The sequence below is a fragment of the Durotheca rogersii genome (genome assembly GCF_024521655.1).
Source record: "Durotheca rogersii strain YMJ 92031201 chromosome Unknown GGS23scaffold_25, whole genome shotgun sequence".
NCBI lineage: Eukaryota > Fungi > Ascomycota > Sordariomycetes > Xylariales > Xylariaceae > Durotheca > Durotheca rogersii.
In genome coordinates, this window is record NW_026251256.1 from 61,059 (window position 1) to 85,628 (window position 24,570).

At 55.2% G+C, this 24,570-nt stretch overlaps 8 protein-coding genes across 8 annotated transcripts; 3 read left to right on the top strand and 5 right to left on the bottom strand.

Annotated features, from left to right (window-relative positions):
* Positions 1-1,780: 1,780 nt before the first annotated feature.
* On the top strand, positions 1,781-4,167 carry GGS23DRAFT_238651 (Metallo-dependent hydrolase). The gene is made up of 2 exons (XM_051512135.1): positions 1,781-2,269; positions 2,383-4,167. The coding sequence occupies exons 1-2, from the start codon at positions 2,128-2,130 to the stop codon at positions 3,960-3,962; spliced, it is 1,722 nt and encodes a 573-aa protein (XP_051368898.1). The 5' UTR covers positions 1,781-2,127; the 3' UTR covers positions 3,963-4,167.
* Positions 4,168-5,413: 1,246 nt separating this feature from the next.
* GGS23DRAFT_238771 (NAD(P)-binding protein) lies at positions 5,414-6,897 on the bottom strand. Its single transcript, XM_051512136.1, has 3 exons — positions 6,462-6,897; positions 5,787-6,408; positions 5,414-5,734 (listed from the first exon to the last, which is right to left on the bottom strand). The coding sequence occupies exons 1-3, from the start codon at positions 6,582-6,584 to the stop codon at positions 5,511-5,513; spliced, it is 969 nt and encodes a 322-aa protein (XP_051368899.1). The 5' UTR covers positions 6,585-6,897; the 3' UTR covers positions 5,414-5,510.
* Positions 6,898-10,132: 3,235 nt separating this feature from the next.
* Positions 10,133-10,837, bottom strand: GGS23DRAFT_599570 (uncharacterized protein; the record flags this gene model as incomplete). The annotated part of the gene is made up of 3 exons (XM_051518948.1): positions 10,133-10,405; positions 10,472-10,663; positions 10,736-10,837. 3 exons carry the CDS (start codon positions 10,835-10,837, stop codon positions 10,133-10,135), a joined length of 567 nt encoding a protein of 188 aa, XP_051368900.1.
* An 857-nt stretch (positions 10,838-11,694) lies between these two features.
* On the bottom strand, positions 11,695-13,788 carry GGS23DRAFT_238899 (cysteine desulfurase). Its single transcript, XM_051512139.1, has 2 exons — positions 12,525-13,788; positions 11,695-12,322 (listed from the first exon to the last, which is right to left on the bottom strand). The coding sequence occupies exons 1-2, from the start codon at positions 13,650-13,652 to the stop codon at positions 11,900-11,902; spliced, it is 1,551 nt and encodes a 516-aa protein (XP_051368901.1). The 5' UTR covers positions 13,653-13,788; the 3' UTR covers positions 11,695-11,899.
* An 863-nt stretch (positions 13,789-14,651) lies between these two features.
* Positions 14,652-16,882, top strand: GGS23DRAFT_238967 (BAR-domain-containing protein). Its single transcript, XM_051512140.1, has 3 exons — positions 14,652-15,203; positions 15,302-16,568; positions 16,629-16,882. The coding sequence occupies exons 1-3, from the start codon at positions 15,168-15,170 to the stop codon at positions 16,649-16,651; spliced, it is 1,326 nt and encodes a 441-aa protein (XP_051368902.1). The 5' UTR covers positions 14,652-15,167; the 3' UTR covers positions 16,652-16,882.
* Positions 16,883-19,001: 2,119 nt separating this feature from the next.
* GGS23DRAFT_614040 (subtilisin-like protein) lies at positions 19,002-21,451 on the top strand (the record flags this gene model as incomplete). Its single annotated transcript, XM_051520613.1, has 7 exons — positions 19,002-19,462; positions 19,522-19,804; positions 19,863-20,095; positions 20,158-20,176; positions 20,227-20,417; positions 20,508-21,013; positions 21,155-21,451. 7 exons carry the CDS (start codon positions 19,002-19,004, stop codon positions 21,304-21,306), a joined length of 1,845 nt encoding a protein of 614 aa, XP_051368903.1. The 3' UTR covers positions 21,307-21,451.
* GGS23DRAFT_239058 (uncharacterized protein) lies at positions 21,141-22,337 on the bottom strand. The gene is made up of 2 exons (XM_051512142.1): positions 21,440-22,337; positions 21,141-21,321 (listed from the first exon to the last, which is right to left on the bottom strand). Exon 1 carries the CDS (start codon positions 22,202-22,204, stop codon positions 21,596-21,598), a length of 609 nt encoding a protein of 202 aa, XP_051368904.1. The 5' UTR covers positions 22,205-22,337; the 3' UTR covers positions 21,141-21,321; positions 21,440-21,595.
* On the bottom strand, positions 22,338-23,657 carry GGS23DRAFT_238989 (t-SNARE). The gene is made up of 3 exons (XM_051512141.1): positions 23,510-23,657; positions 22,930-23,430; positions 22,338-22,834 (listed from the first exon to the last, which is right to left on the bottom strand). Exons 1-3 carry the CDS (start codon positions 23,564-23,566, stop codon positions 22,472-22,474), a joined length of 921 nt encoding a protein of 306 aa, XP_051368905.1. The 5' UTR covers positions 23,567-23,657; the 3' UTR covers positions 22,338-22,471.
* Between the last annotated feature and the right edge of the window lie 913 nt (positions 23,658-24,570).

Genomic DNA, 24,570 nt, shown 5'->3' on the forward strand with positions numbered 1-24,570 from the left:
CCTTGCGTAAGGTTTTTCTAGTAGGACTCAGCCTGAAACGCCTCCGCTCATCCTTGGGACATGAATTTGGGTCGGGGGAACGGTGGTGTTCCACGCCGTGAGGCCCCCAGACCACAGATGGCGACCTATAGCAGTCGGTCAATCCCTCCTTACACATCAGGTTCACTCCGCGCGACCTAACAGCCCTGAGGCCGGAAATATAATCTGTGGGAAGACCTAGGGTTGGGATAACGGCATGGGTGTTCCCGGCGCAGCGTAATACCGGGTGGCGTCGGAAGACACAGGTAATATGACGAGGCGTATAATCTATTGCCGCATAGGGGACGAGGACCAAGGCGCGACGAACTCCCAACAATAGAGGTGAGAAGCTTGGGGGTTGGGTGAAGTTGTAACAAGCGCTTATACGAAGGCGATGTCAGCCCCGATTGGCCCTAATACCAGCCAGTCGGCATTTTTGGCGCTCAGCTCTACGGCGCGTACCTTGGAACCGGTAGCCCAGTAATTGGGTTATCACGAACTGAACCGCCTCCCCCTGAGCTCCGTGCTTACAGCGCACGGAGTATCTATTCGTCAAGGGACAACCGAATAGGGGACACCTAGACCCCATTCCCTTCGGGCATGTTGGAGGTTCTGCCAGGGGCGTTACGCCTCTGTTCTTCGTCCCTGTTGCGCGCATGCGGGAATGTTCGTGGCGTTCGGATATTACGTGCTATTTTGGCACGGGCCGTCCTTCGACGCAACTCTTACTAGGCGGTTGGCGAATCGTCAACGCAAGAGCTGGCTGGCGCGGTGCGCGTAGCATCATTCGCGGCTCAGTTGCGCAGCCAGCAAAATGCGAGTGAGCCTGTAGGCGCAGATCGAATTGTAATCCTCCCAACAACGGATCGAGGCGTTTGCGGATGGGTGGAGGCGAAACCGATCCTGGGAACAGGGTCTAGGTGTCGCTTATGGGATCCTTGCTGCAATCCTTCCCGTTGGAACATCTAGGTTATCTTGTCGCTGTTGTTCGGTCTGGTACGTGTCCGCTACTGGATGGGTCGGCTCCTCATCCGTATTGGAGCCTCAAAGCGGCATGCGCGTCATAGTCTACACTACCCATTCGCTTAGGTTCGGCCTGAAGAGATACGGGTTGAAGATGCCTATACAGGCCTGCCCCCGTGGATCAAGGTGGACGGACAGGCAAGGATGACAGCTCGCAGATCATCCTTTCCGGAGAGAAGCATGAAAGCCGCTCCCGATGCGGGCTTTGGAATCCCAGAGCCCGAGGCGGCCTCGACTCGACCCGACGATCTCCGGCGGCGTTGAGAATTGCCGGCCGGGCAAAGGATGACTCTTACCGCTAGGCGTGTCAAGGCAACGTGGGTTCGTCTCGGTCAATCTGGAATCGAGCTTTGCTGCAGACACGCTTAGAAATTCTAAATACGGGCAGATAAGCGTAGCGAAAATGTCTACTAAATCAACAGGCAGCGGCTGGGGGATTTGGGTGGAAGCTGGAGGAGGTAGGCTGGAGTGGGTGTGGTTGGTTGAAGTTGAAGTGGGAGGATATTTCGACCTTATCGCGTCTAAGAGGGAAAAAAAAATGAGGCGGTGGACTCGGATAGAAGGGTACATACGCCTTAACTAGTTTGTTGCAGATTTGTTCTCGCGAGATATGCAACTTTCGGGGGATCGCGGGGCTCTCACCAGGCCAACTATTCTACCGCTTAAATGCCTAGAAAACCTGCCTATCCCCTTACTTAGCGGCTCACTTCCGTCGTGTCAGTGGGCAAGGTAGTTTATAGTTTATTTAGTACCTATTGATGTATTCAGCGTAGGTAGAAGACGGAAACCCGTCCGTCATCGGATATGCACATATCTCCGTCCGGCCTATACAACCCTACATTGGCGACAGCAGGATGGATACCTATGCCCCCCTACCTCCAAATCCCTTAGTTCGTAGCCGTCATGAGACAATACCATCCTCTCATGGTGTACAGGAACTAGGTATATAATAATAGACTGGGAACCCCGTGCCCTTTCCACCTACCCAGTCACGCCGTCAATCTCACGTATCACTGCTGCTCTCGGATTTAGGGAACCCTCCTTTTCCCTTCGTCCCTCCTCAGCAGAGCTCGAGTGGAATCCTGCATGATGAGCGGCGAGGCGTCGTATACGGATGAGGAGTGGGGGGATATCTCGCGAGGTCTCCCTAGCGAGAATGATCCCTTTGTGCAGAAATACGTCCAGGGCCGCGAGGCCCTCATCGCGCAGGAGAACAAGGATCGCAGCGGTTCGCACCCCTCGGCCTCTCGGCCTCGCCTCCCCCTTTCCGGCCCCCCCTTCTCCTCCCCGCCCCCTCCGCCCTGCCGCGGCTCGCTGACACGCGCAAACAATCCCTTCTAGACGCCTCGTTCAAGCAGAACCTCTCCCCCATCGCGAGGCGCGCCTGCGACGTCGTGGCGCGCATCCGGGAGGAGGAGAAGAACACGGTGTGGACGCCGCAGCTGGAGGACTCGCTCGCCCAGGCGGCCGGCAGCCTGACGGTGCACCCGGGCATGATGTTCTCCCTGTCCAAGGAGCGCATGGAGAGCACGAAGCTGTGGCGGATCGTGCGGCGGATGCCCAAGGGCGCCCTGCTGCACGCCCACCTCGACGCCATGGTCGACTTCGACTACCTGCTCGACGTCCTCTTCGCGACGCCCGGCATGCACCTGGCCGCCGACCGCCCGCTGACGTCGGCCCAGGCCAGGGAGGACGCCGTGCTGTCGTTTCGCTTCTTCCGGCAGCCGCGCACCGACGGCGACATCTGGAGCGCGGACTACCAAGCGGGCACGCATATCCTCCTCACCCAGCTCGCCGAAACCTTCCCCGACGGGGGCAAGGCCGGCCTCGTCAAGTGGCTCTACGGAAGGTGCACGTTATCGCGGACGGACGCCGTCGCCCAGCACCACGGGGTCGATCACATCTGGCTCAAGTTCTACAAATGCTTCCGGGTCATCAACTCTCTACTCCACTACGAGCCCATCTTCCGGCTGTTCCTGCGGCGGCTGATGAGCCTGCTCAAGGCCGACGGCATCAACTGGTGCGAGCTGCGCTTCTCCTGGTTGCTCGACTACTACCGGCAGGACAGCGAGACGCCCGAGGCCGACTACACGGCGATGCTGACGGCCATCGACGAGGAGGTGGCGAGGTTCCAGGCGTCGGCCGAGGGGCACGGGTTCTGGGGCCTGCGCATGATATGGGCCACGCTGCGGGCCTCGCCGACGCGCACCATCGTGCAGAACATGGAGCACTGCATCACGGCCAAGATCACGCACCCGCACCTGATCGCGGGGTACGACCTGGTGGGCCAGGAGGACGCCGGGCGGCCGCTGCGCGACCTGCTGCCCGAGCTCTTCTGGTTCCGCAAGCAGTGCGCCGACGAGGGCCTCAACGTACCCTTCTTCTTCCACGCCGGCGAGTGCCTCGGGTCGGGCAGCGCCACCGACCACAACCTCTTCGACGCCATCCTCCTCGGCACCCGCCGCATCGGCCACGGCTTCAGCCTCTACAAGCACCCGCTCCTGATCGACCTCGTCAAGGAGAAGAGGATCCTGGTGGAGAGCTGCCCGATCTCGAACGAGGTCCTCCGCCTCTGCGGCTCCGTCATGAGCCACCCGCTGCCCGCCCTGCTCGCGCGCGGCGTGCCGTGCTGCCTGTGCAATGACGATCCCGCGATCCTCGGCCAGGACACCGCCGGCTGCACGCACGACTTCTGGCAGGCGCTGCAGGGCTGGGAGAATCTAGGACTAGCGGGGCTAGGGAGCCTCGCCGAGAACAGCATCCGCTGGGCGGCATTCGAGGACCAGACGTCGGAGGAATGGAGCAGAGGCATCAAGGAGGCGAGCGTGGGGAGCGGGGCCAAGGCGCAGAGGTTGAAGGAATGGGAGGTCGAATGGGAGAAGTTCTGCTTGTGGATTGTGGACGAATTCGCCGATGAGTGAGCAGTCGAGAAGAAAAAAAAAGGGGGGGGGGGGGAGAAGTCCTAGTGGGGAATGTGGATTATAGCCATGTACCACATTCCCGTAGCGGACCGATGGGCACATCCCCGAGAGGAACCACTGGCGGAATTGCTACTCACCTGGTATCGTCGACCCAAGTACGGTTCAACCCGAATTAATAAAAAAAAAGAAATCTTGGTTTTGCATTTCCACTACGAGATTACCACTCTCCTCGAAGGCGAAGGGGCGAAGGTAGATTACCCTCATTTCGAGGAGCTCGAGGTTCGACGACATGATACGCTGCCACGGCCGGTGAGGAAGTGCCTCTGGAGGTTGCCCACAGAATTCGGTGAGGGAGTGGTACGTAGAAGTAGGTATAGGTTGCTGTATGTGCTGTGTTCAGAAGCTGCCTGATGAAGGCGTCTAATTCGGGAATCTACACAGGAAGGGAAAGGGAAATAGGGGAAAGGAGAAAGGGGGGGGGACCTTACCTGCGGCTGGGTGCTGAGAAGAGGCCAAAGAAGGCGAGCAGGCTAGGCTGCAGCAGGGGGCGATTCAGATCATGGCCGATTTGAACGCAACCTGTCTGCCGTGCCTCCTCATAAGGCAAATACGCATGCATGATGTATGTGAGACTATAGGACTACATGCACATAGGCCAGAGTGACCCGATATTACTCGTCAGCAGCGCCCGCCCATGGTTCACCCACCCCCTGTGAGTTCAGAGTTCCACTGAGTTGATCGGTGGGACGAAATAAATCCCTCCTGACGATAAGATTCTCAACCGGGAAGCCATTCGATCTAGCAGGTTGGGTCTCGGCACGCCGCGGTCAGCGGGAAAGGGCCCCAAGCCGAGTCGGGCGGGTCGGTCTGTTATGGGGGCGCTGCCCTTCATCAAAGGGGGATTCCACCGTCTTGGGGAACGGGCCCGGTTGCCCGATATCAATTTTATGGCCAGTTTTACGACTTTTATAGAAGAGGGGGCGGCGTGGCTAGCGAATGGCCGGTAATACGCGCACACATGTATGTCACTAATATATGTTCGTGAGACGATCGCCAATGAGGCGTAGGCGGAACCTAGATCGCCTACATCGTCACCTAACAAGAAGGGCTGTGTGTGGCTGCATTGAACTTTGAAGCACGGGATAACGGAGAGTCCTGGTAGGTTTTACCATAGAAATAGAAAAGCATTTAGATTGCTATGTCTGACCAGCAGACAAGTAGTCGACGCGCAAATAAGTCCTCGCTGCTCATACAGTGGGACCAAAATATGGCCGGGTAGACACTGAGAAACATGATAGAACAACCAGTTCCTTTTCGATTTCGCCATGCTGGATAACCATTGGGAGTGTGTCATATCAGAAAAAGACCCACATTGAGACAAATAAGAGATAGAGCCCCGTCAGGTCGACAGCTATACCTGACACTTTGAAACCCGAGAAAATAGTCAGCCAGATGCGTAGTCCACAGACGTGGATCGCCGTCGCCGATGCGCAGACAATAACCAATGTGTACACACGGGTCCCGGTAAGGCTGCAAAGAATAGCAGAATCACAACGTCCCCGGGGCCCAAACACTGTATAGCCACTGTCGAAAGCTCACAGGTTGAACATCTACCAACTCGTTCAGGTTCGTTTCTCTGAAACTGTAGCGGCCGTCGGCGGTCTGTAGAAGGTGTTGCATCGAGATTAAGTTGGCTTCGTCCCGATTCTGCTCGTAGTAGCGGAGCCATTGAAGGATTTCGTCGTACGGCCTCGTAGTTACGCTGAAGGGGACTAAGGTGGATTAGAAAACGACGTGTCGGGAGGACAAGGCCACGTAACTCACCTCCTCTAACCTCGCTGCACATTTCCTGAATTGCCTGAGTCGTCAAGCGGGCACCGCGCATTTTAAACTCTCGTGGCCACGTATCGATCCCCAGTTCGAGAGCGGCGGCGACGAATCGCGCTACGTCGAACGCAGAAGTCATCGCCACGTGCACTGGGCGGCCCTGGGAGTTCGCCTCTGGGATCTCAGCCATCGCGCTTTCTATGTTCACCAGGTAATCTCCTTGGTCACGGATTCGAATGCGGGAGCCCATGCCGTATGATTTCAGACCGCCGGGGGCGAACCGTTCGTAGAAGACGCCGCATGTGAAAACGGTGTACTTCATCGGATGCTGCCTTGATTGGGACCAGTGTCGAAGCTGTTGTAGGGCCGCCAAGGAGCCGTTATCGAATGGATCACTCCCTGCCGCCGGTCTACGGTCGATTGGACCTTCGAATTCCGAAGGCACGAAGCAGCGTACGCGAGCTCGCCGGGCAGCATCGATCAGGTTGAGTTGCTCTGCACCGGAAATCGTTGATATCACGAGGTCGACGCCCTGGAGAGTGAACCGAAGGTTTTCAAGGTTTTGGTAGTCGACCACGACCACTTGGCAGTCACACTCGGCTTCAAGTTCCGGGTGTTCCTGTCGAATAATTAGTTGGTTTTAAGACGGTGCCAGTCTCATGATCTCCTCACCCTTCTCGATAGTACAAGCATGGCGTAGGCGCTCTGCGAGAGCTCTCGGGCTAAGATGGAGGCAAAGCCCCCTGCGCCTGCGATTGCGATTCGCATCATCGAAGTCGTTGTTCTCCTGCCCATGGTCGAGACGGTCCGCGAGTTGACGGGTGGTTAAATCTTAAGACTGAGGACGGTGACGACGGGGTCACGCTGGGCCAAAAAGAATTGCTTAAATCCACCAGTATGGTGTTCAAAGTCTCGCAGTGGCAACGGCTACAAGGGAGAATACTTCAATCTATTAGAACCGAGTTCGCTGGGTGAGTCAACCCCTGGGGTTTGCGCTCTGAGTGGTCGAGAATCGATGGGAAGGCTGGTGTCACTTGAATACCTGAAACTACAGGGAGACTGCCGATAGAGTGAGCCGATCTCCTGAGCGCCTGCGGCTCCTAGGATGGAGGACGCCGAATTTTTCGGGGGAGGGGTCTAGGATGCTGCTCACGGGGTAGTGTATAAGTCAACGTAGCGGTCTTGATGGGGCAGCCAGGCCTCTAGATGACCCGTACTCCCAGGTGGACGTTGATGTAAGTGGGCTATGAAGTCGGATCCTGGGAGAGAAGAGGGGGGGGGATATCGCATAGAGATTGGCCCCTAAGTCGATTCCTCGAGAGGTTCTCGAGTGGCTCCGATAAGTTTGTCTTGGTTCGCAGTAACAGTCAAGTCGATCTCCGGCAGGGATTTTTGAACATCACCTGCAGAATCCTTCGAGATTAAGCTACAAGGACGCCCGGGCGTAGGGCCGCCGATATTATGTAGCCCATCGAATTCGAGGCGGCGGTTGGTGCTGCCTGGTAGACGGTAAACGTTGTCCCAGACAAGGTAGAGCGGGTGTCATCCCACATCCACGGAGTCACTAGACCGACGACCCAAGACAATAGCCAGGTAGTCGTACCCATCATAAACCTCATACGCCTACACCACATTCCTGCATAGTTCTCCACTATCAGGGCTGCAGCTCATGGGCCTAGGAACGGCCACGCGTCGGGGCGCGGGCAGAGGGCGCCTTCGGTGAGCCTTAGGGCATACTTCGCACGGCTACGCTGGGCGACATAAGGCGGCTCGCAGCAGGAGGCAGGATAGAGCGAGAGGAAAACCCCACGGCCAGATCCCTACGCCCTCGGGGCCCTAAAGACGGGCCTAAGTTGCCCATCGCTCCATCACCAGGCCGTACGGCGGTGCGAGGGGAGGCAGACACCTCGACGATACCTCGGCGCCAGGGCGCGCGAGTCCCCACAGGCACGTTACTCTCAGTAGCAGCGACGGATACCGTCCCAACCTGCGGCCCAACTCGCCTACGTAGAGGTTGAGCCGCTAGGAGATGACTCAGTACCTACGACATTCCCGTAATGGCTCATACGGACAGGCGGGCGATACATGGCCCGAAACGAGCACCTAAGACCAGATCTGGAAGCCCTCACCGAAGGCCTGATGGTCATGGAACCCACACGGGGCAGATGACAGGAGGAAACGGTAGCAACGCAGCGAGTCGCAGCGAGTATGGGTACACCGCAGGCCCGCGCATGCTAGAACGAACGGGAAGCGCAGACGCAATAGCGATAGGGCTGGCGGCGGACCACACCCCCCCTGCTCCGGTTGGCGTCCTTGACGAAGGGCCTGACGGGAACATCTGGAAAAAATGAAGGTTGGGGGCCGCTGGTTGGCACAGGACTAGGCTGGTCGTGCATGAGGAAATAGGCTGCTCCCACGGTTGAGGTCAGCCCCGAGACCTTGGAGCCTGGTATGAACAGGTTGTGGCCTGCGGCTCTATTCTGAATTGAGGTTGGGAGAGGGTTTTGGGGGCCGAGGAGAGACGGGACGGACAAGAGAACACAGAGCCTGGCAAGTACCTGCAAGTACCTGCCTACCCCACACCTGCGCATCCGGTACCGGGCAGGTATTTCGAAGCGCGGGGAGAGGGGGGGGAAAGCGGCATGGCACGCCGATACCTACACCCAGATGGCTTGCGCAGGCAGGTTTCAGGTACCTGTAAGGTACAATCCACATATCCCGGCCCCCAGCTAGGTACATGTCTAAGGTACCGCGCCCTCTGTCGTGCATTGTGAGCCAGGGCGGATCCACCCAGCACCCATACTAGGGTAAGGTACCTTAGGCACACTGAATGTGCCTGGGTTGAATTGCTCTTGACCTCCCAGGCAGGACGTGCCTCTAGCGCAGAAACCTGGCAGGTACCTATATCAGGCAGGTACCCGTATACTCTCTATGGGGGACTCTGCCTACCTACCTACCTAGGTAGGTATCCTCCTTGCCTTACCACCTTTAGATACATCTATCTCAGGCATTGTACGTAGTAGGTACTTAAGGTATATTAGTGGGTACGGTAGACACGGTCGGTATGGTCGGTATGGTGCCTCAGTACAGAGGCAGGTAGGTACACCTAGGTATCTTACCAGGTAAATAAGGTTGCACTAGCCCTAATGGAAGTACCTGACCAGGTAGGTTCCAGTGGGACCGCATGCGGCTATTGGGCTCATTTTCCGATTGTCCCACCCACAACTACCTCTACCTACCTGGTACCTGTATAACGGATAGGTAGGTAAGTACCTAAGGTACCCAGAGGTAGGGAGGTTCTACGGTTCTAGCAAGTTGAGTCAAGTGCCTGCATACCTACCTCCTATCTGCCCTACCTACGGGTACGTAGGTGGGCATGTAAGCGGATAGATAGGTAGGTACCTCATATCTGGTGTGTATGACCATCGTTTAACCACCACTGGGAGGACTCTGTCGCGAACACATTTCTTCTTATATAAGACGATAAGATGCCTAAGCACGAAACCGCCCTCTTGGTTTCAGTTACCCCCTTTCCCTTCGCGGCTCTTAGCCTCGCACGGGGTGTCTCCTACACATCTACTTGCCATACGCCTGCGCAGCTCAGCCACAGCGCTCTAGATACCAACTATGAGGTATTACATATGGATAACCTACCGCCCCGGCAGGTATATCATATAATGGGCGTCTATAGAAAAGGCGTGGGAGTCCACTCCTGTGATAAGCGGGTCGAGGTAAGCTTAACTTGGTCGTGAGCCTGTAGTCAATGTCGTGGAGACGTCGACAGGGTACAGACAACAACCTACCGCCTGGGCAGTGTGTGAAGGACTAGTCCAGCATCACGGTCTGGCGCCACTATATGAACGCTGCGCCTTGGTCGGGGCGGGCACCATAGCCTCCAGTCCGGAGAACCACATGCCCTAGAGCGTCAACTAAGGCCGAGTTTAGAGTAGGTAAGTATGCACGATAATCTTACGATAGCTTGAGAGGGCACGCACGGTTGGAGAAACTCGCCACCTGAGACCTACATACACAGAACTGTAGAATGGTAAGGCTCCCGGCACTACGATATAGATTCCTATTTGCTCACAAGCTGACGCCCCTAGTGTAGCTTACGCCCCTCTGTTGAAATTGCGGCCAATGACCCCCCCCCCCCCCTCCCCCTGCCCCCTTTATTCAACGGGGGCACGTCATGTTCCCATGGGGAGAGAGGTGCGCAGTCTGTCTCGAACACTTTCACTCTTCATGTCGGCCCAGAACCTTTCCGTCACCCGGCCTGACTCAAATCTACATGGGCATCGCTTCTCCTCCTCTCCGCCGGAAACAGCGTGGCTCGGTGCGTCAACTCAGTGAGATCCCCGCGATTCCTGCGAGGCAGCAGCCTCGGAATCTGCCTTCTTCACTATATCCGCTTCGGCACCGCGTTGACTTGTTTTACCGGCATCGTGCTGCTTCTGATAATCTGCCTGGGCAGCCTGGTTGCCGGTAATGCTGGCTACCGCCCCTCCGATGGTGCCGGTGATGCGGTCAGAGATACCGCCCACATAATCGTTCACCTGCCCTTTTGCTTCTTTCTGCTGACCTTCTCGATTCTGCTGACGGCCAGCTGCTTTCAACGACTGCGAGGGCCAAATGTTAGCATTGTCTAACACCCACCTCACGGGCTGGCTAGATATTCTCATTACCTCAGAGCCTGTGAGCCCGCCGACAAATTCCTTGGCCGAACCGACGGTTTGATCATAGGCGCCGGAGGCTCGATTCGGGTCATCCTTGGTGATGGCGCCAGACGACGAAACCGTGGCGCCGGGAAGCTTCGCCGTAGCCTGTGACGCATCGTACTCGGCATCCCCCTTTTTCTGCTTGGCTTGTCCTTCGGCCTGTTAAGGTTCCCGGTCAGTCACGATACGGATACGCTTGTTTCCTGTAGCAAGAGTGGGCGGGGTGTGTACCTGACGAGACACATCGCCGGTAGCGCTACCGAATGCATTTTGGACAGTTCCGGCAGCGTAGTCCACGGCCGACTTGAGAGAAGAGGTATTGTCGTTGGACATCTTGTACCAGTTACGCACACAATCGTACCGATCTTTCGAGGTTTCTTCGAGTGTAAGACGCGAGTGGTTACGGAGTTGTTGAACCGGTCCCGGAGCTTGTAAAGACAGTTGAACGGGTGAGAGAATGGCGGATGATTTAGGGCTATTTATATTCAAGGGCACACGGGCGAATTCGCACAGTTCGCAACTTCAGACTGATGTTGACGTGTTGGCAAATCATATCGATGTCCTGAGGCTCCCATGACGACGATGATGCATACCTGCCCCTTATTGTCTCTGCTTCCCTCGCATCGGCTACCCAGACGCACTCGATGTAAGTGGCGTGTGGCGTCGGCGAATAATCCCCCAGAAACAAGTGTGGATCGCAACTACGCTTTTAGGAAAGCGTGATGTCACCAGTTGTGGCGCTGGTTCCTTTGATTGATGTCATCGCTTCCGGGCCGCGTGCGGGGTTCTGCTTGCTATTGTGATGACGCACTTCGCTCATGGCGACGAGCCCTATCGAAGGAGGAGACGCTCCGCTTCAGACGATGCAGTTCGACCCATTCACGGCAATGCCCAATTGCGGCGCATGGCTCTAGCTACGTGGGATGTTTTGCGTTATTACCGGCCCTTCTTCCCTCACAAATCTGGATCAGATCGTCCTGTCTAGCCGGCCCTACCTACATGTAGGTTAGTTCATGTGCTTTGCCACAGGAACATCAGAACAGGCCGGTCCCGCGACGAGGGACGGTTTCTGAATGCTCGTAAATTCATCATGCCATTAATAAAAAGAGACGCGCGGTCAATCAATTCCGGGTTTTGCTGATAGCCTCTCTCAAATAGAACAGTGTCTGCTGTAGCAATTCCGGAGCTGCATACAGGCCCTAACGAGCGGCCGGACAAACGACGCCGTCCTGACACCTAAAGTGCAACTGTGACCCTAATTTGGCATGGTCGTGAGCCGTATCCCGTTTACTAGAGTGCGGCATCCATATAATACTAATAATAGTCCTCCCGCGGATGCCAGAATAGACGATGAACATGAGAAATGAAAAACGAGAACCGATAAGGCCGGTGACATCAGTGCTGAGTCCATTGGATTGTGTTTAAGTCGATGCCTTCTTGTACGAGTTCCCATAGGGGACTCAGTTCACGGAGGAACGTGACTCGTTCTCGGACCGCCTTCAGCACGTAGTCGATTTCTTGCTCCGTGGTAAACCGCCCAATTCCGAATCTGATACTGCTATGCGCGCTCTCGTCGCTGTTTCCTAGAGCTCTTAATACGTAACTTGGCTCCAACGAAGCCGAAGTGCAAGCACTGCCAGAGGACAGCGCGATATCTTTCAATGCCATAAGCAGTGACTCGCCTTCCACGTAAGCGAAGGAGACATTGACACATCCGGGATAGAAGTGGTTGGGGTCTCCGTTTTGGGTCGTGTGTTCCATAGCTAGAAGTCCCTTTAGTAATCTGTCGGATAGCGACTTGATGCGTTTGGAGTCGTACTAAAGACAAAGGTATTAGCTTTGGATACGTTCACGAGAGATTCTACGAGCATAGGGGCGAATTTGAGGTGAATCAGACGCGTGTGCTGTGTCTCGACAGGGTGATTCCGGTCAGGGAATTCAGAAAGCCATGCATGTTTGAGCGACTCATCAGATGCTTCCGGGAGGTCGATGGGACGAACAAAGGCGAATATCCACTTACTTTCAACTCCTCCTTGGCGATGCGACAAGCTTCGCCAAATCCCGCCACCAAGGGTGGCGCAAGAGTGCCACTACGCAGGCCTCGTTCCTGGCCTCCGCCGCTGATGATAGGCTCCAACCTGACTCGCGGTCGCCTTCGCACATAACAAGCACCGATACCTTTCGGGCCGTATATCTTGTGCGACGAGATAGACATCAAGTCGATGTTCATCGCATTGACATCCAGAGGGATTTTGCCCACCGCTTGCGCGCCGTCGGTATGGAAGAAGACTTTCTTCTCCCGGCATAGTTTGCCGATTTCCGCCAAGGGCTGGATCACGCCGATCTCGTTATTCACTGCCATGATGCTGACGATGACCGTATCCGGGCGGATTGCAGCCTCTAGCTCTTGCAGGTTTATCAAACCATTGGTCTGGACTGGGAGGTAAGTGACCTCATAGCCTTCGTCTTGGAGATGTCGACAACTGTCGAGAACACACTTGTGTTCGGTCTGGCTAGTCACGATGTGCTTCTTCTTGCCCGACCGTCCGAAAAACCTAGCGACGCCCTTGATGCTCATGTTGTTGCTCTCGGTTGCGCCGCTGGTGAAAATAATCTCCTTGGCATCCGCGCCGATGAGATTTGCGACATGCTCGCGCGCCTCCTCTACGGCCTTTTCACTTTCCCACCCGTATGCGTGCGTTCGTGAATGGGGATTGCCGTAAACGTTGACGAAGAATGGGAGCATGGCATCCAAAACTCGGGGGTCTACGGGTGTCGTCGCTTGCATATCGAGATATATGGGACGCTGGCCCTCGTCGAGGAGTGTGGCCTCCTTGAGCACTTCGGCCATCGGGCTGATGGTAGCGTTCGCTGGCGTGCCGGGTGCCGGCACGATAAGCTCGCCCTTCTCATTCAAGAAGTTCTTCTTATCTAATCGAATCGCAGTCTCGACGTTAACTTGGGCATTATCTCGTTTTGTCTCCGACACGTAGCCACGCCGTGGTGCTTGCGCGGCGGCTGTGGCGGCGGCGGCGGCGGCGGCGGCCCTTGATCGGGAAGGGATGCTCCGTAGCGGAGTCGATGTGAATGTCTGCTTGAGACCAAGGCGCGAAGCCTGTCTCAGCGCCGAAGACGCTACGTTTGCCATGATGGCGGCGGGATGGTATTAAAAGGCTACGAGTTACAAAAAGTAAGCGAGGAGAAAGAAGAAGCAGAGAACTGGAAGGAGGGGTCGGTGGATATGGAGAAGTTGAGGTCCCACGGCGAAATGGAGCGAAATGACTATGAAAGGGAAAAAAAGGTCCGATCTAAAGCTCGGTCAACGGCGTGCCTGGGACCTAGGCTCGGTGATATCGGATCGGGTTATCTATGATACGCCAAAATTGCGGGCAATCTACGTGGGTTAGGTACCTGTCTAACCTAATCGGGTTCCATATGGGGGAGGCATCGAGATCCATGTGCCGATGTCACACTCTTGCCCTTTGCTAAGGACATTGGAATTGCCAATACGGTTACGACGGATAAGTGCGAGTTCTCTCTCTCTGTTTCTTCTATGTACCTACCTAGGCACTCACTTGCGTATACATACACATATTGTATGAGGTAGGTAACGGGAGACCACCCAAATAGCCAGGGCATATTAAGCACTGGTATGTATGAGTAGGTATGGACTTGGTGACGTTGGACATGGAGGCCGCCGACCTGATTCCTCCTCTCTAGATTGGGTACATATGTACTTGCTGCATGGCAACCAACATTAGCGACCCTTGCTGCCTTCGCCCCTTGGCAGCAGAATTATCGGGAACACGGCAAGTGCGGACTTAGCGGCTAGCACATGGGACAAACCCTAAGTACCATAATTCATTAATCATAAAACGGAGTTCGCATTTCCTGAATACACCGATTCTCGTCTCGTAATGAGGGGGACTACTACGTGTACTAGCACAGGCAATGGCCTTAGGTACCTAAAGTTTGTCTTCTACGTTATTCCGTGTCGGTATCTAAGGTAGATAGGTACCGTAGGCAGACTGGAATGTGTTGACGCTAGACAGGTACTTACCTAGGAGGTAGATAACTAAGGTTGCCTCTTGGTAGGTACCTCATCTATATAGATTCGGGGTACCTTCTTTGTGGGATGATGAGGTACCTACGCGTGGACCCGTCAAATCCTGTCCTGCACATGCAAGGCGGGCAGGCAAGTACCTTGACCCATCCCGGTCAGGTGTAGGTATTTCTTCCCCGGCTGCCGCCCATCTGTCTACCTTGCTTGTTGTCGAGCCGTCAACGGCGAACTTTCATGCATGGTACCATCCTAGCACCTACTACGTAAGCCCGTCTAAGCCTTAGCCACAGAGTCACGCAGACTCTCCGCGAAGCCGAGCTGGCGAGCACTGCCACAGAGGACGACGTCGTCAAGTCACTCAGTCAGTGGGCAAAACCGAGCGTCCACAAGTCAGGTCCGCGACCAAGTCTACCTCAGCAGCGCTCCCCCCTCCGGAGCCCAATACATACCTACAATTTACCACTTCTCTTCACCTCCAGACCTGCTCCGCGAATCTATAGTGTATGCGCACAAGACCAATAGCACAACCCGCCGAAGCTGGAATTGATACCTTCCACCACCCTCTTATCACCAATCAGATCGCTTTGAATCCCCAGAGCGATGAGCTTCCGAGGCTTCCAGAAGAGTGTCGTCCGGGTGAGTCTCGACAACACACCCAACCCGATAATAAATCGTACAATGCCAACCCGACGGAGGGTCGCATCCACAGCTAACCAGAGATCTTCAATTCGTAGGCGCCGCAACAATTCAAGGCCAAATTCAACATCGGAGAGAACACAAAAGATCCCGTATTCATCGATGCCGAGCGACGCTTTCAGGAGCTCGAGGCCGAGACCAAGCACCTTCACGATGAAAGCAAGAAGTATTTCGACGCCATCAACGGCATGCTCAACCACCAGATCGAGTTCAGCAAAGCGATGACCGAGATCTACAAGCCCATATCCGGTCGCATGTCCGATCCAGACTCGCTGGTGGTGGAAGGCAACCCTGATGGCATCAACGCCTGCGAGGAATACGAGGCCGTCGTTAAGGACCTACAGGAATCCCTCAAACCGGAGCTCGAGATGATCGATTCCCGAGTCATCCGGCCGGCAAATGAACTATTGGACGTACTCAAGGTCATCAGGAAGACTGCGACAAAGCGCGAGCACAAGAAACTCGACTATGACCGACATAATACGACGCTCAAGAAAATACAGGACAAAAAGGAGAAGAGCGCTAAAGACGAGAAAGCTCTATGGAAGGCAGAGAGCGACGTGGAGCAAGCTACGCAGGAGTTCAATTACTTCAACGATCTGCTGAAGGATGAATTGCCCAAGCTGTTCGTGCTCGAGCGCCAGTTCATCCAGCCGCTGTTCCAGTCCTTCTACTACATGCAATTAAACATTTTCTACACGCTGCACGAGAGGATGCAACATTGCGATATCGGATACTTCGACTTAACGCTCGACGTGGAAGAGGCATTTATAAAGAAGCGAGCAGATGTCCAAGAGCGAACCGAGAAGCTCGGCATCGTCAAGTTTAAGACCAGCGGCCAGAAAAAACCGCCCAAGTACGGAAACAAGCCTGCAGCCATCGAAGCCGGGCCCCAACCTGCTGGTTTGCTCACTGCTGGCCCATCCCCATCCTCGCCAAGTCTGGCTTCGGCAAAGTACGGTCAGCCGTCGCCATCGGACGTCGTCGAGGCTCCACCTCCACCGTATTCCGCCTCGGCAACCTCTCTGAAATCGCCGGCGTCGCCGCCGCTGACTGGCCCTAAGTCCCCGGGATTGGCGGCGCTTGCTGCAGCAAAGCCAAAGCCCCCTCCGCCGAAACCAAAGCCGACCCGACTTAGCGGGGCGACGACGGTAGAGACAGCTACTGCGCTATACGATTACTCGGCCCAAGCCGAGGGCGACATCAGTTTCAGGGCGGGAGACGTAATAGAAATTGTCAGCAGGACCCAGAATGAGAACGAATGGTGGGTCGGCAAGTGTCATGGAAAACAGGGCCAGTTCCCTGGTACGTGTTCCCCTCCAGAGGCTACCGCCGAGACGCAGCGGACTAACAGTTATGGGGTAGGCAACTATGTGAAAATAGGGTAAGCCCAGGACTCGGGATCGCCCAGCTGGCACCAATAATCGAACTACGATAAAAATCATTTCTCGGGAGGGATCCTAGTAGGGGTTAAAGGCGAAAGGGATCATGATAGAGGTCGGTTGCATTAAACTCGGTCATCAGGCGTGAATACCCCCAAAACTTCAGTGTGGTTGTTTTTTGATGATCCTGGTTGGCAAGGGTGGGACGGTCTATGGAAGCCTACTCCCCTTATCTTCGGGGGTTTCAGTACGCAGTCACAGTCAGCGGAAGAAATTCAACGATTGTACTCCGGCGACATAACTTTCTGGTCGTGAAGGACCATTGAACAGAAAAGCAATAAGTTTCAATGTACTCCGGGATGACTTCTCCTCACTGTGAATTGAAAGCCTGCCTGTCTCTCCTATATACCAGGGGCTAGCCACCTAGGTTTTGGCTGTCGATTACCTATGTGTAATGCTTGACGACGAATGCAGATGCCAACACCCCTTACTGGACAGCGTACACCCGGAATATGGCTTCTACGCAACGTACTATGTGCTCAACACAGGCGACCTGCTAGTAAGGAGAGAACGGCACGTGCTATCTTGAACCCTTCCAGGTGCTGTGCGAAGGACGAGCAACAAGGTTAACATTCACGAAAGAAACGACGCTACGCGGTCGAGATTGTGGTCTCTACATCACGCAGGTCAAGGCAGAAAAGGGACGAGTTCCCAATTCGTTCAATTCTCTCTGCATAGATTTCTCTAGAGCATTATTTTACACGTTCGTAACATTCGGCAGGTAATAGTTCCAACGCAGAGCGGATACCGAGATCCCTGTTCTGTTTCCGTGTCCACCATCACAATACGCCTATAAGAGCTACTATTATTACCTAGGTAGATTCAGTTGGGTAGGTATTTGTTTGAGCCTCAGGCACTTAAAACGTCATCTAGATTGGTTAAAGCTTGTCGTTGCCCGCATCGCGCAGTTACTCGATTCTGATAAAAGTGCACCTGTTTGAAGCTGTCACCTTTGGAGACACAGACACTCCGATAAATACCTGGACAGTATAGTTATATACTTTGATGATTTAAAAGGCTTAAAGCGACGAGGCAAGAAACTAAGTCGCTTGATAAGGTACGCAGAGGGAGCCTAGCTAGGATAATATCATCATTAAGAGTGAACGATTCTGCCTGCTACTATTAATTGCTAGACATAGAGGCATAGTCTCCGGCCCCACAGGAATCAAGCCAACCATGATCCCAAGTGTCTTAGACACGGAGATAATAGACGTGCCGCCAGGGTCAATAACAGGCGGGAAATTTACGGGACGGGCGACATTGTGGGTATGTATTGGCTACAGCACAAGCTCATGGGCTAGCCGGCATATACCTAGGTATCTAGCAAGGCTTAGATTGCAAATGTCAGTTGGTTTAACCGATACCGAATAATACGGCGCGATATGCCGTCGCGCAGATATTTCCCGCAACTACCTTAGGTGCCTACTTGTTCTACGTGTTGCATACCTTCGTACTTCTCGATTCCAACTCAGGCCTGCCAGCAGTCTCCCTGGGAAGTTAGTATCTAAGGAACTTAGCTATGAACTTAGAGCTAAATTTTATGATGGGAGTTCGATGGCCTAGCCATATTCTTGGCTCTCAGGGGGGTGGGGATGGGGGGTTGTTGACGTCTACACATGTTCTGCTATGATAATATACTACTCTTACGCTCTGTTTCAAAGGCTCGAACGAACCACGCGGTGGTGATACTACGTTTCTATTTTCCACTTAAGACGGTCTTGGAAGCAAAGATGGTATTACTAACGGATCAGGCGGATCTAGCAACTCAAGTTATGGCACGGAGGGTTAATAAAAGTTTCTGTTCCAGTTTGTTGTACCTGATAATTACTTGCATTACGAGAAGGTCGCCTCGTGAGGCTCAACGAGGACGTGTGCAAGGGAAGACCACGGCGATAAGAGGGGGACCGGGAGACGAGGCGTGGGTGGTTTCCGCCGTCCAGAGGGTGCCCTAGTCGCGATCATTATTTCATCATCAGCATTCCGCATCTCCAGTCCCCGGCGAAGCAGGGTAGATAGCGTTATGCACTGCGCGAACCCAGCATGGAATTCTCGTAATTCAACGGCATGTTACGTAGGTACATATCTATAGGAGCGTACAGGGATGAGCTATAACGGGTAGGTACTTATTACACAAAATCCCTTCTCTCAACGCCACAAATACCTGCCTCTCTTCCCTTCCTTCTGCCTCACCTCTCTACCTCCTCGACCTTCGGCTTGCCATTGAGATGCAGCTGGCCTGCTGTACGAGAGCCTTCTGGATTCCTTGCTCCCGGCCTCGGCGCGTTCACACGGCGTAATGAAACGCTATTCTCTCGTCTGTATAGCAGTTGCGCTGCTCCGGGCTGTCGCCGAGGGCAAGGCTGTCGTTGTCGAGTCCTTACCAAAGGTGCCCACCCACTGGAGGAAGCTCAGGGACGCGGATCCGGACCAGGTCGTCAAGCTTCACGTTGCGCTCGACCAGCCCGACCTGGACCGGTTCGAGAGAACCCTGTACGACATTTCTACCCCCCAGCACGCTCTGTACGGTCGCCACCTGTCGCGTGAGGAGGTCAAGGAGATGGTGAAACCGAGAGAGGAGTCCGCTGCTGCTGTTCTAAAATGGCTGGAAGAATCTGGCGTCCCCCTATCGAACATCCGTCCCGACGGAGAATGGATACATTTCAGAACCACAGCATCACAGGCTGCGAACCTGCTCAGTGCCGATTTCCAGGTATATAACCATATCGGTACCAACACGCAACGAATCAGAACTTTGCGGTATGACGTCTCGAGCCTCATCGACGGCCAGTTCCGAGGGGGTTGCTAATCCAAAGTAGGTATTCTGTGCCCGAGGAAGTCAGGCCGCATGTCACCATGATCCAGCCCACCACCAGATTCGGGCAGGTGAAACCGCAGGCACTGGAGGTTATCGACGTCTTCGAGCAAAATGAAACGCGGCTGTCTCCTCAAGGTGCGGCCGAGATGCCGACTCGAGACCTGGACGCGGCCGTCTGCAACAGTACCGTGACGCCGAAATGCTTGAGGGCACTGTACAACGTGGGGGACACCATTGCGGATGCAAGCGTACCAGGCTTTCTCGGCGTTAGCGGTTTCTTAGAGGTAACATGATGATGTGTCCTTTCTGCACCGCTCGTTTATTCGGTCTGAACGAGTGTAGCAATACGCCAAACACGACGCGCTCGACCAATTTCTCCAGAAATTTGCTCCTTTTGCTCTCGCCCAAAATTTCACCACTCACCTCGTCAACGGGGGTCTGGACAACCAGACTGACACCAGCGATGACGACAAGGAGGCGAATCTGGATATTCAGTATGCGGCGTCTCTAGCCTTTGACACAGAAATTCGCTTCTATTCTACTGGCGGTCGTGGGCCGTCCATTCCTGATCCCAAGTAAGCCCCGTCATTCTGGTCTTTATCCCGGCGTTAACTGCCGATCGACTAACATCGGCTAGTCAACCCAATTTAGGGGAGGTTCGTAAATGAGAAGAAAACTAACAACGGGAAGTTCGCTGACCTTGCAGGGATCCAACGAGCCATATCTGGAGTACCTAACCTATCTCTTAAATCTCCCCGACGAGGAGCTTCCACACACACTGAGCACCTCGTACGGTGAAGACGAGCAGTCCGTACCGCGAGAGTACGTCAAGAAGGTGTGCACCATGTTCGGCCAACTGGGTGCTCGTGGTGTCTCGGTAGTGTTTAGCTCGGGGGAGTAAGTCCTGATGCCTACAAACGCAAGCGGGCTTGCAGCCCCCGTAGAAGAATATGAAGTAGTTAGACTGACTGGCCACCTACGCCCTAGCACCGGCCCCGGAAACACGTGCCAGACCACCGACGGCCGGAATGCGACACGCCTGCTGCCCATATTCCCGGCAGCCTGCCCGTACGTGACGACGGTAGGCGGCACCGTGGGCGTGGCACCGGAGCGCGCCGTCGCCTTCTCGTCAGGCGGCTTCTCGGATGTGTTCGCACGCCCAAGATACCAGGAGTCGGCGGTTGCCGCGTACCTTAACCGCATCGGGGGCACGTTCCGCGGGCTGTATAACCCAGACGGACGGGGGTTTCCAGATGTCGCCGCGCAGGGCCAGAACTTCAACATCGTAACGCAGGGCTATGTTGTCATGGTTGGTGGGACGTCTGCGTCTGCACCGACGTTCGCTGCCCTCGTCAGCCTACTCAATAACGCGCGCCTCAAGGCCGGCGGGAGACCCCTCGGCTTCCTGAATCCATGGCTCTATGCCGACGCCGCCCACGGCGGCCTCACGGATATCGTGGTGGGCGGCAGCACGGGTTGCACCGGAACAGACCGTACGGCTCGTGGCCCCCCTTGCCTTCGTCCCCACATTCACCTCTTCCCGCGTCCTGCTGTTTCATTTCGCTGTGCCTTCCTCGCCCCCTTCGGTTCGACGAGAAAGGATTGAAAGAGGAGAAGATGCTAACGAGCGACAGGTTACAGTGGCCTGCCGGCACGGCACGTTCCCGGCGCGGGTTGGAACGCGACCGAGGGTTGGGACCCCGTTACGGGCTTAGGCACTCCGCTGTTTGACAAGCTGTTGGCGAAGGCGGCCCCGGGAGTGAAGTTGCCAAGCGCGAGAGGTTAAGAGGGTTACAGAAGCCTGGGTGGATGGGCTTAGCTGCTTGGCGCACCGCGTGGCTCTTCAGTATGCCTGCGCAGGTATTATAACGTACCTACATACGCACATATCTACAGGAGCCTTTGGAGGAGTAACCAACCTTGTGTGCGCGTGCGGGTTATCTTATCTGTTTCACCACCGCTATTCATGGGCTCGGTTGTTTTTGTCTGGCGTCAACTCTGGCAGTGAAATTCGCTCCGGATCTAGCTAGTGGTACCTAGGTACTCATAGTTCTGCCACCCCCGGAATTTAGGAATCAAGAAAAGATCACGTGCTTCGAGGTTACGTAGTAGGCCCCATCTCGACGAGACGCGGTGGCATTGTGGACGTGACGAACCCAGCGGCCGACGGGGACTACGCCTCGGTGGAGTCCCTCCACACTAGCTTTATCTCCCCGTGTTGTTTCGCCGGGTGGATACGACCTAACGACGCTCGAGACGAAACAGGGACCGAGACGGGGAGCAGGGCCTAAATTTTGCCGGGCCTTCTCCGACCCTCGAAATTCCCTCTGGTAGCGGGGGCCAACCTGGGTTGACGCCGGGAGCAAGCACGTCGGAGGCCCGTCAGGTGCGTGTGCATAGGTATGTTCTCTCGAGGGGGGAAGAACCAAGGGGCGTTTTGTCAACCGCCTATGCGAGCGACCATACATAGGTATGTACCTATCTACAATGCCCTTCCCCCGGAAGACCCATCTAAGTCCGGAGTGTCTCTCCCCGAAAAAGGGAGACGAGAAGAGACGAAATGACGGAAAGAGAGAGGAAAAAAACTCAATCCCAGTAAACCATGCCTCGTGTCTCGCAGACGGCGGCGAGAATAACAATAATCGGAATACAATAGAATATCGGCACGAAAAGTACGCGCACATGAGAAACGGTGATGTATTAAGGATCCCACGACTCTGCCCCTGCCCGAGGGGCCGGAGGCTCCGCCGACGACTACGAAATGAGAGGGTAGTCGGGACGGAAGACCGGGAGTTAATGATCCGATCCGTGTTTCTGCTAGACTCGGCGCGAAATCGTTGACCCCAATCTCGACCCCGGGACAGAGTGCTTTTGTGTTATAGGTTTTAGCTGTTTTGCCGCCCTCCAAATTTCCCCTGGCCTCGTTACCGGTACGGTGGATAGCGTATAGATTAAGTATTATTATTGTTCCTGAACGCGCCTTGGGAGGCGGCGACGCCGACGCCGATGGCGACGAGGACGAGGATGATGATGATGGTGATGAGCAGGCACCACCACTTCCACTTGCGGCGGTTGCGCGCGTGGACGATCCCCTTCTTCACGTGCGTGTTGCCCTCCTCGAGGTACTTGGCCGTGTTCTCGGCGTTCTGCTCCGCCTGCTCGACGTACGGCTCCTGCTGCTCGACCAGGATGGCGAGGTCCTGGAACATGGCCGCCAGCTCCACGAGCGTCCGCTCGATGCGCTGCAGCTCGTTGTGGCGGGCGCGCACGGCGCCGAGCACCGAGGTCGCCTGGCCGGTGCGGTTCGTGCGGAGCTATATCTCGCGTCAGCATCGCCGCCATAACTTCCACATGCGCGCGCCTACGAAGAGGCATAGAGAGCGCGAGGTCCTAGAGCAGAGACACATACCGCGGTCTGGAAGACGCCCTCGTTGCCCCAGTCGGCCTCGGCCGCTTCTCGGACTTCATCCTCGGTGGCTTCGGGGTTAACGATGCGGTATTGGCGGGCGATCTGGTCGCGGTATCGTTGACGGAACGAGCCCTCTTCCTCCTGGTAGCTGCGCAGCTCGCGCTCGAATTCCGCCTTGATGGTGTTGACCTGTCGCTCCTTCACGCTGCGGCTCGCGTCGGTGGTTTTGCTGGCGTCGGTGGCCAGGAATTTCAGCTGGTCGCGGATGCCGGCGTTCAGGGTCTGCGTCTCGGCGACTATGCTTTCCAGCTGCTGGGACGAGGAGCCGCTGTCGGCCTCAGCTAGCGCGCGCTGGTGCAGCGATGCGATTGCCCGGACATTGTTGGTGAGCGTGCCAATCTCGTTGCGGAGGAATTGGATGCGGCCGAGGAAGTCCTGCTGCGAGAGGGTGTTTGAAGCTGGCGGCTGTTCTTGGCGAGGGAAGTCTTGCAACTCGTGGTCCTAGACGGCGACCCGAACGTTAGAGAATTCTCGGTGCACGGGCGGGTTCGCTGGCGTTGCCGGCGACGACGTTACATACTTGGGGATAGCCGTAGCCCTGGTCGGCCGTAGGGGTTTGCTGATATCTGTAAGACATGGCGAACGTCTTCTAAGCCCTCACCGTACGAGAGCCGGGGAAGCCGGGTTTGCTGAAGTTTTTCGGGAAGGGGAGCGAGCGAGCGACAAGAATGGCGGATTTGCCTGTCGCGAGGGGGTATAAGGATGATGGTTGGATACAACCTATCAAAGACGTGGTGGTAAAAGGGAGAGGGTGAAGAATTAGCGAGGCGGAACGTGATGAGAGAAGATGGTAGGTAAGGCAGTAGTACGTAGGGATGGGTGGCTTGGACCATAGTAAGACTGCAGAGAGTTGCGTCTGCCAGGAGGTACCCGGGTAGAGGTGTGCATAAGATACATGGCATATACAGGTAATATCTTCTTTCCGGATAGGTTAGGTACCTTAGGTAGGTACCCAGCTGGAAAGGGCATATGTATCAATAGGTACCTGGGCGCTCGTATTAATAACCCCGCGCTGAATGTACTGCAGATTGTGCCCAAGTATTTTACATGTACATTCCTCCTAATAAGAGATAGGTACCTTCTAGGCTCTTAAATTGCTTGATGCTTTTCATCAATGAATGTTTTAGGTGTAGGTGACGTGGGAGATGTACCTAGATACCTACCTATCCTGTAGGCAGATAGGTACCTTTAGGGATACGCAAATTACGACAGATGACATACCTACAGCCTACAGGTACCTTCTCCTAACATTTAGTACAGTTTAGCCAATAGCTAATATGCACTTAACAGCCCTGCTCAGAGAACTTAGGAACTTGCTAGGACCTCTAGACTCCGGCGAAAGCTCCCATCCCATACTCTCACTGTTATTCGATTAATTACCTAGTATCCATGGGTAAGCATCTATGTCCGCATACGGTAGCTGCAGTGAAGGCATTGGTTCCATGGTCGTCTGCCCCGTACCAGTCCCTAAACTGACCCGAAAAGACGAAACAAGACACTTCGAACGGGAGGATAGGTACATGCTCGAGTCTACTGGGAGCTCTTCGAGGGATTGGATACTTGAGTGCCTAACAGATTGAT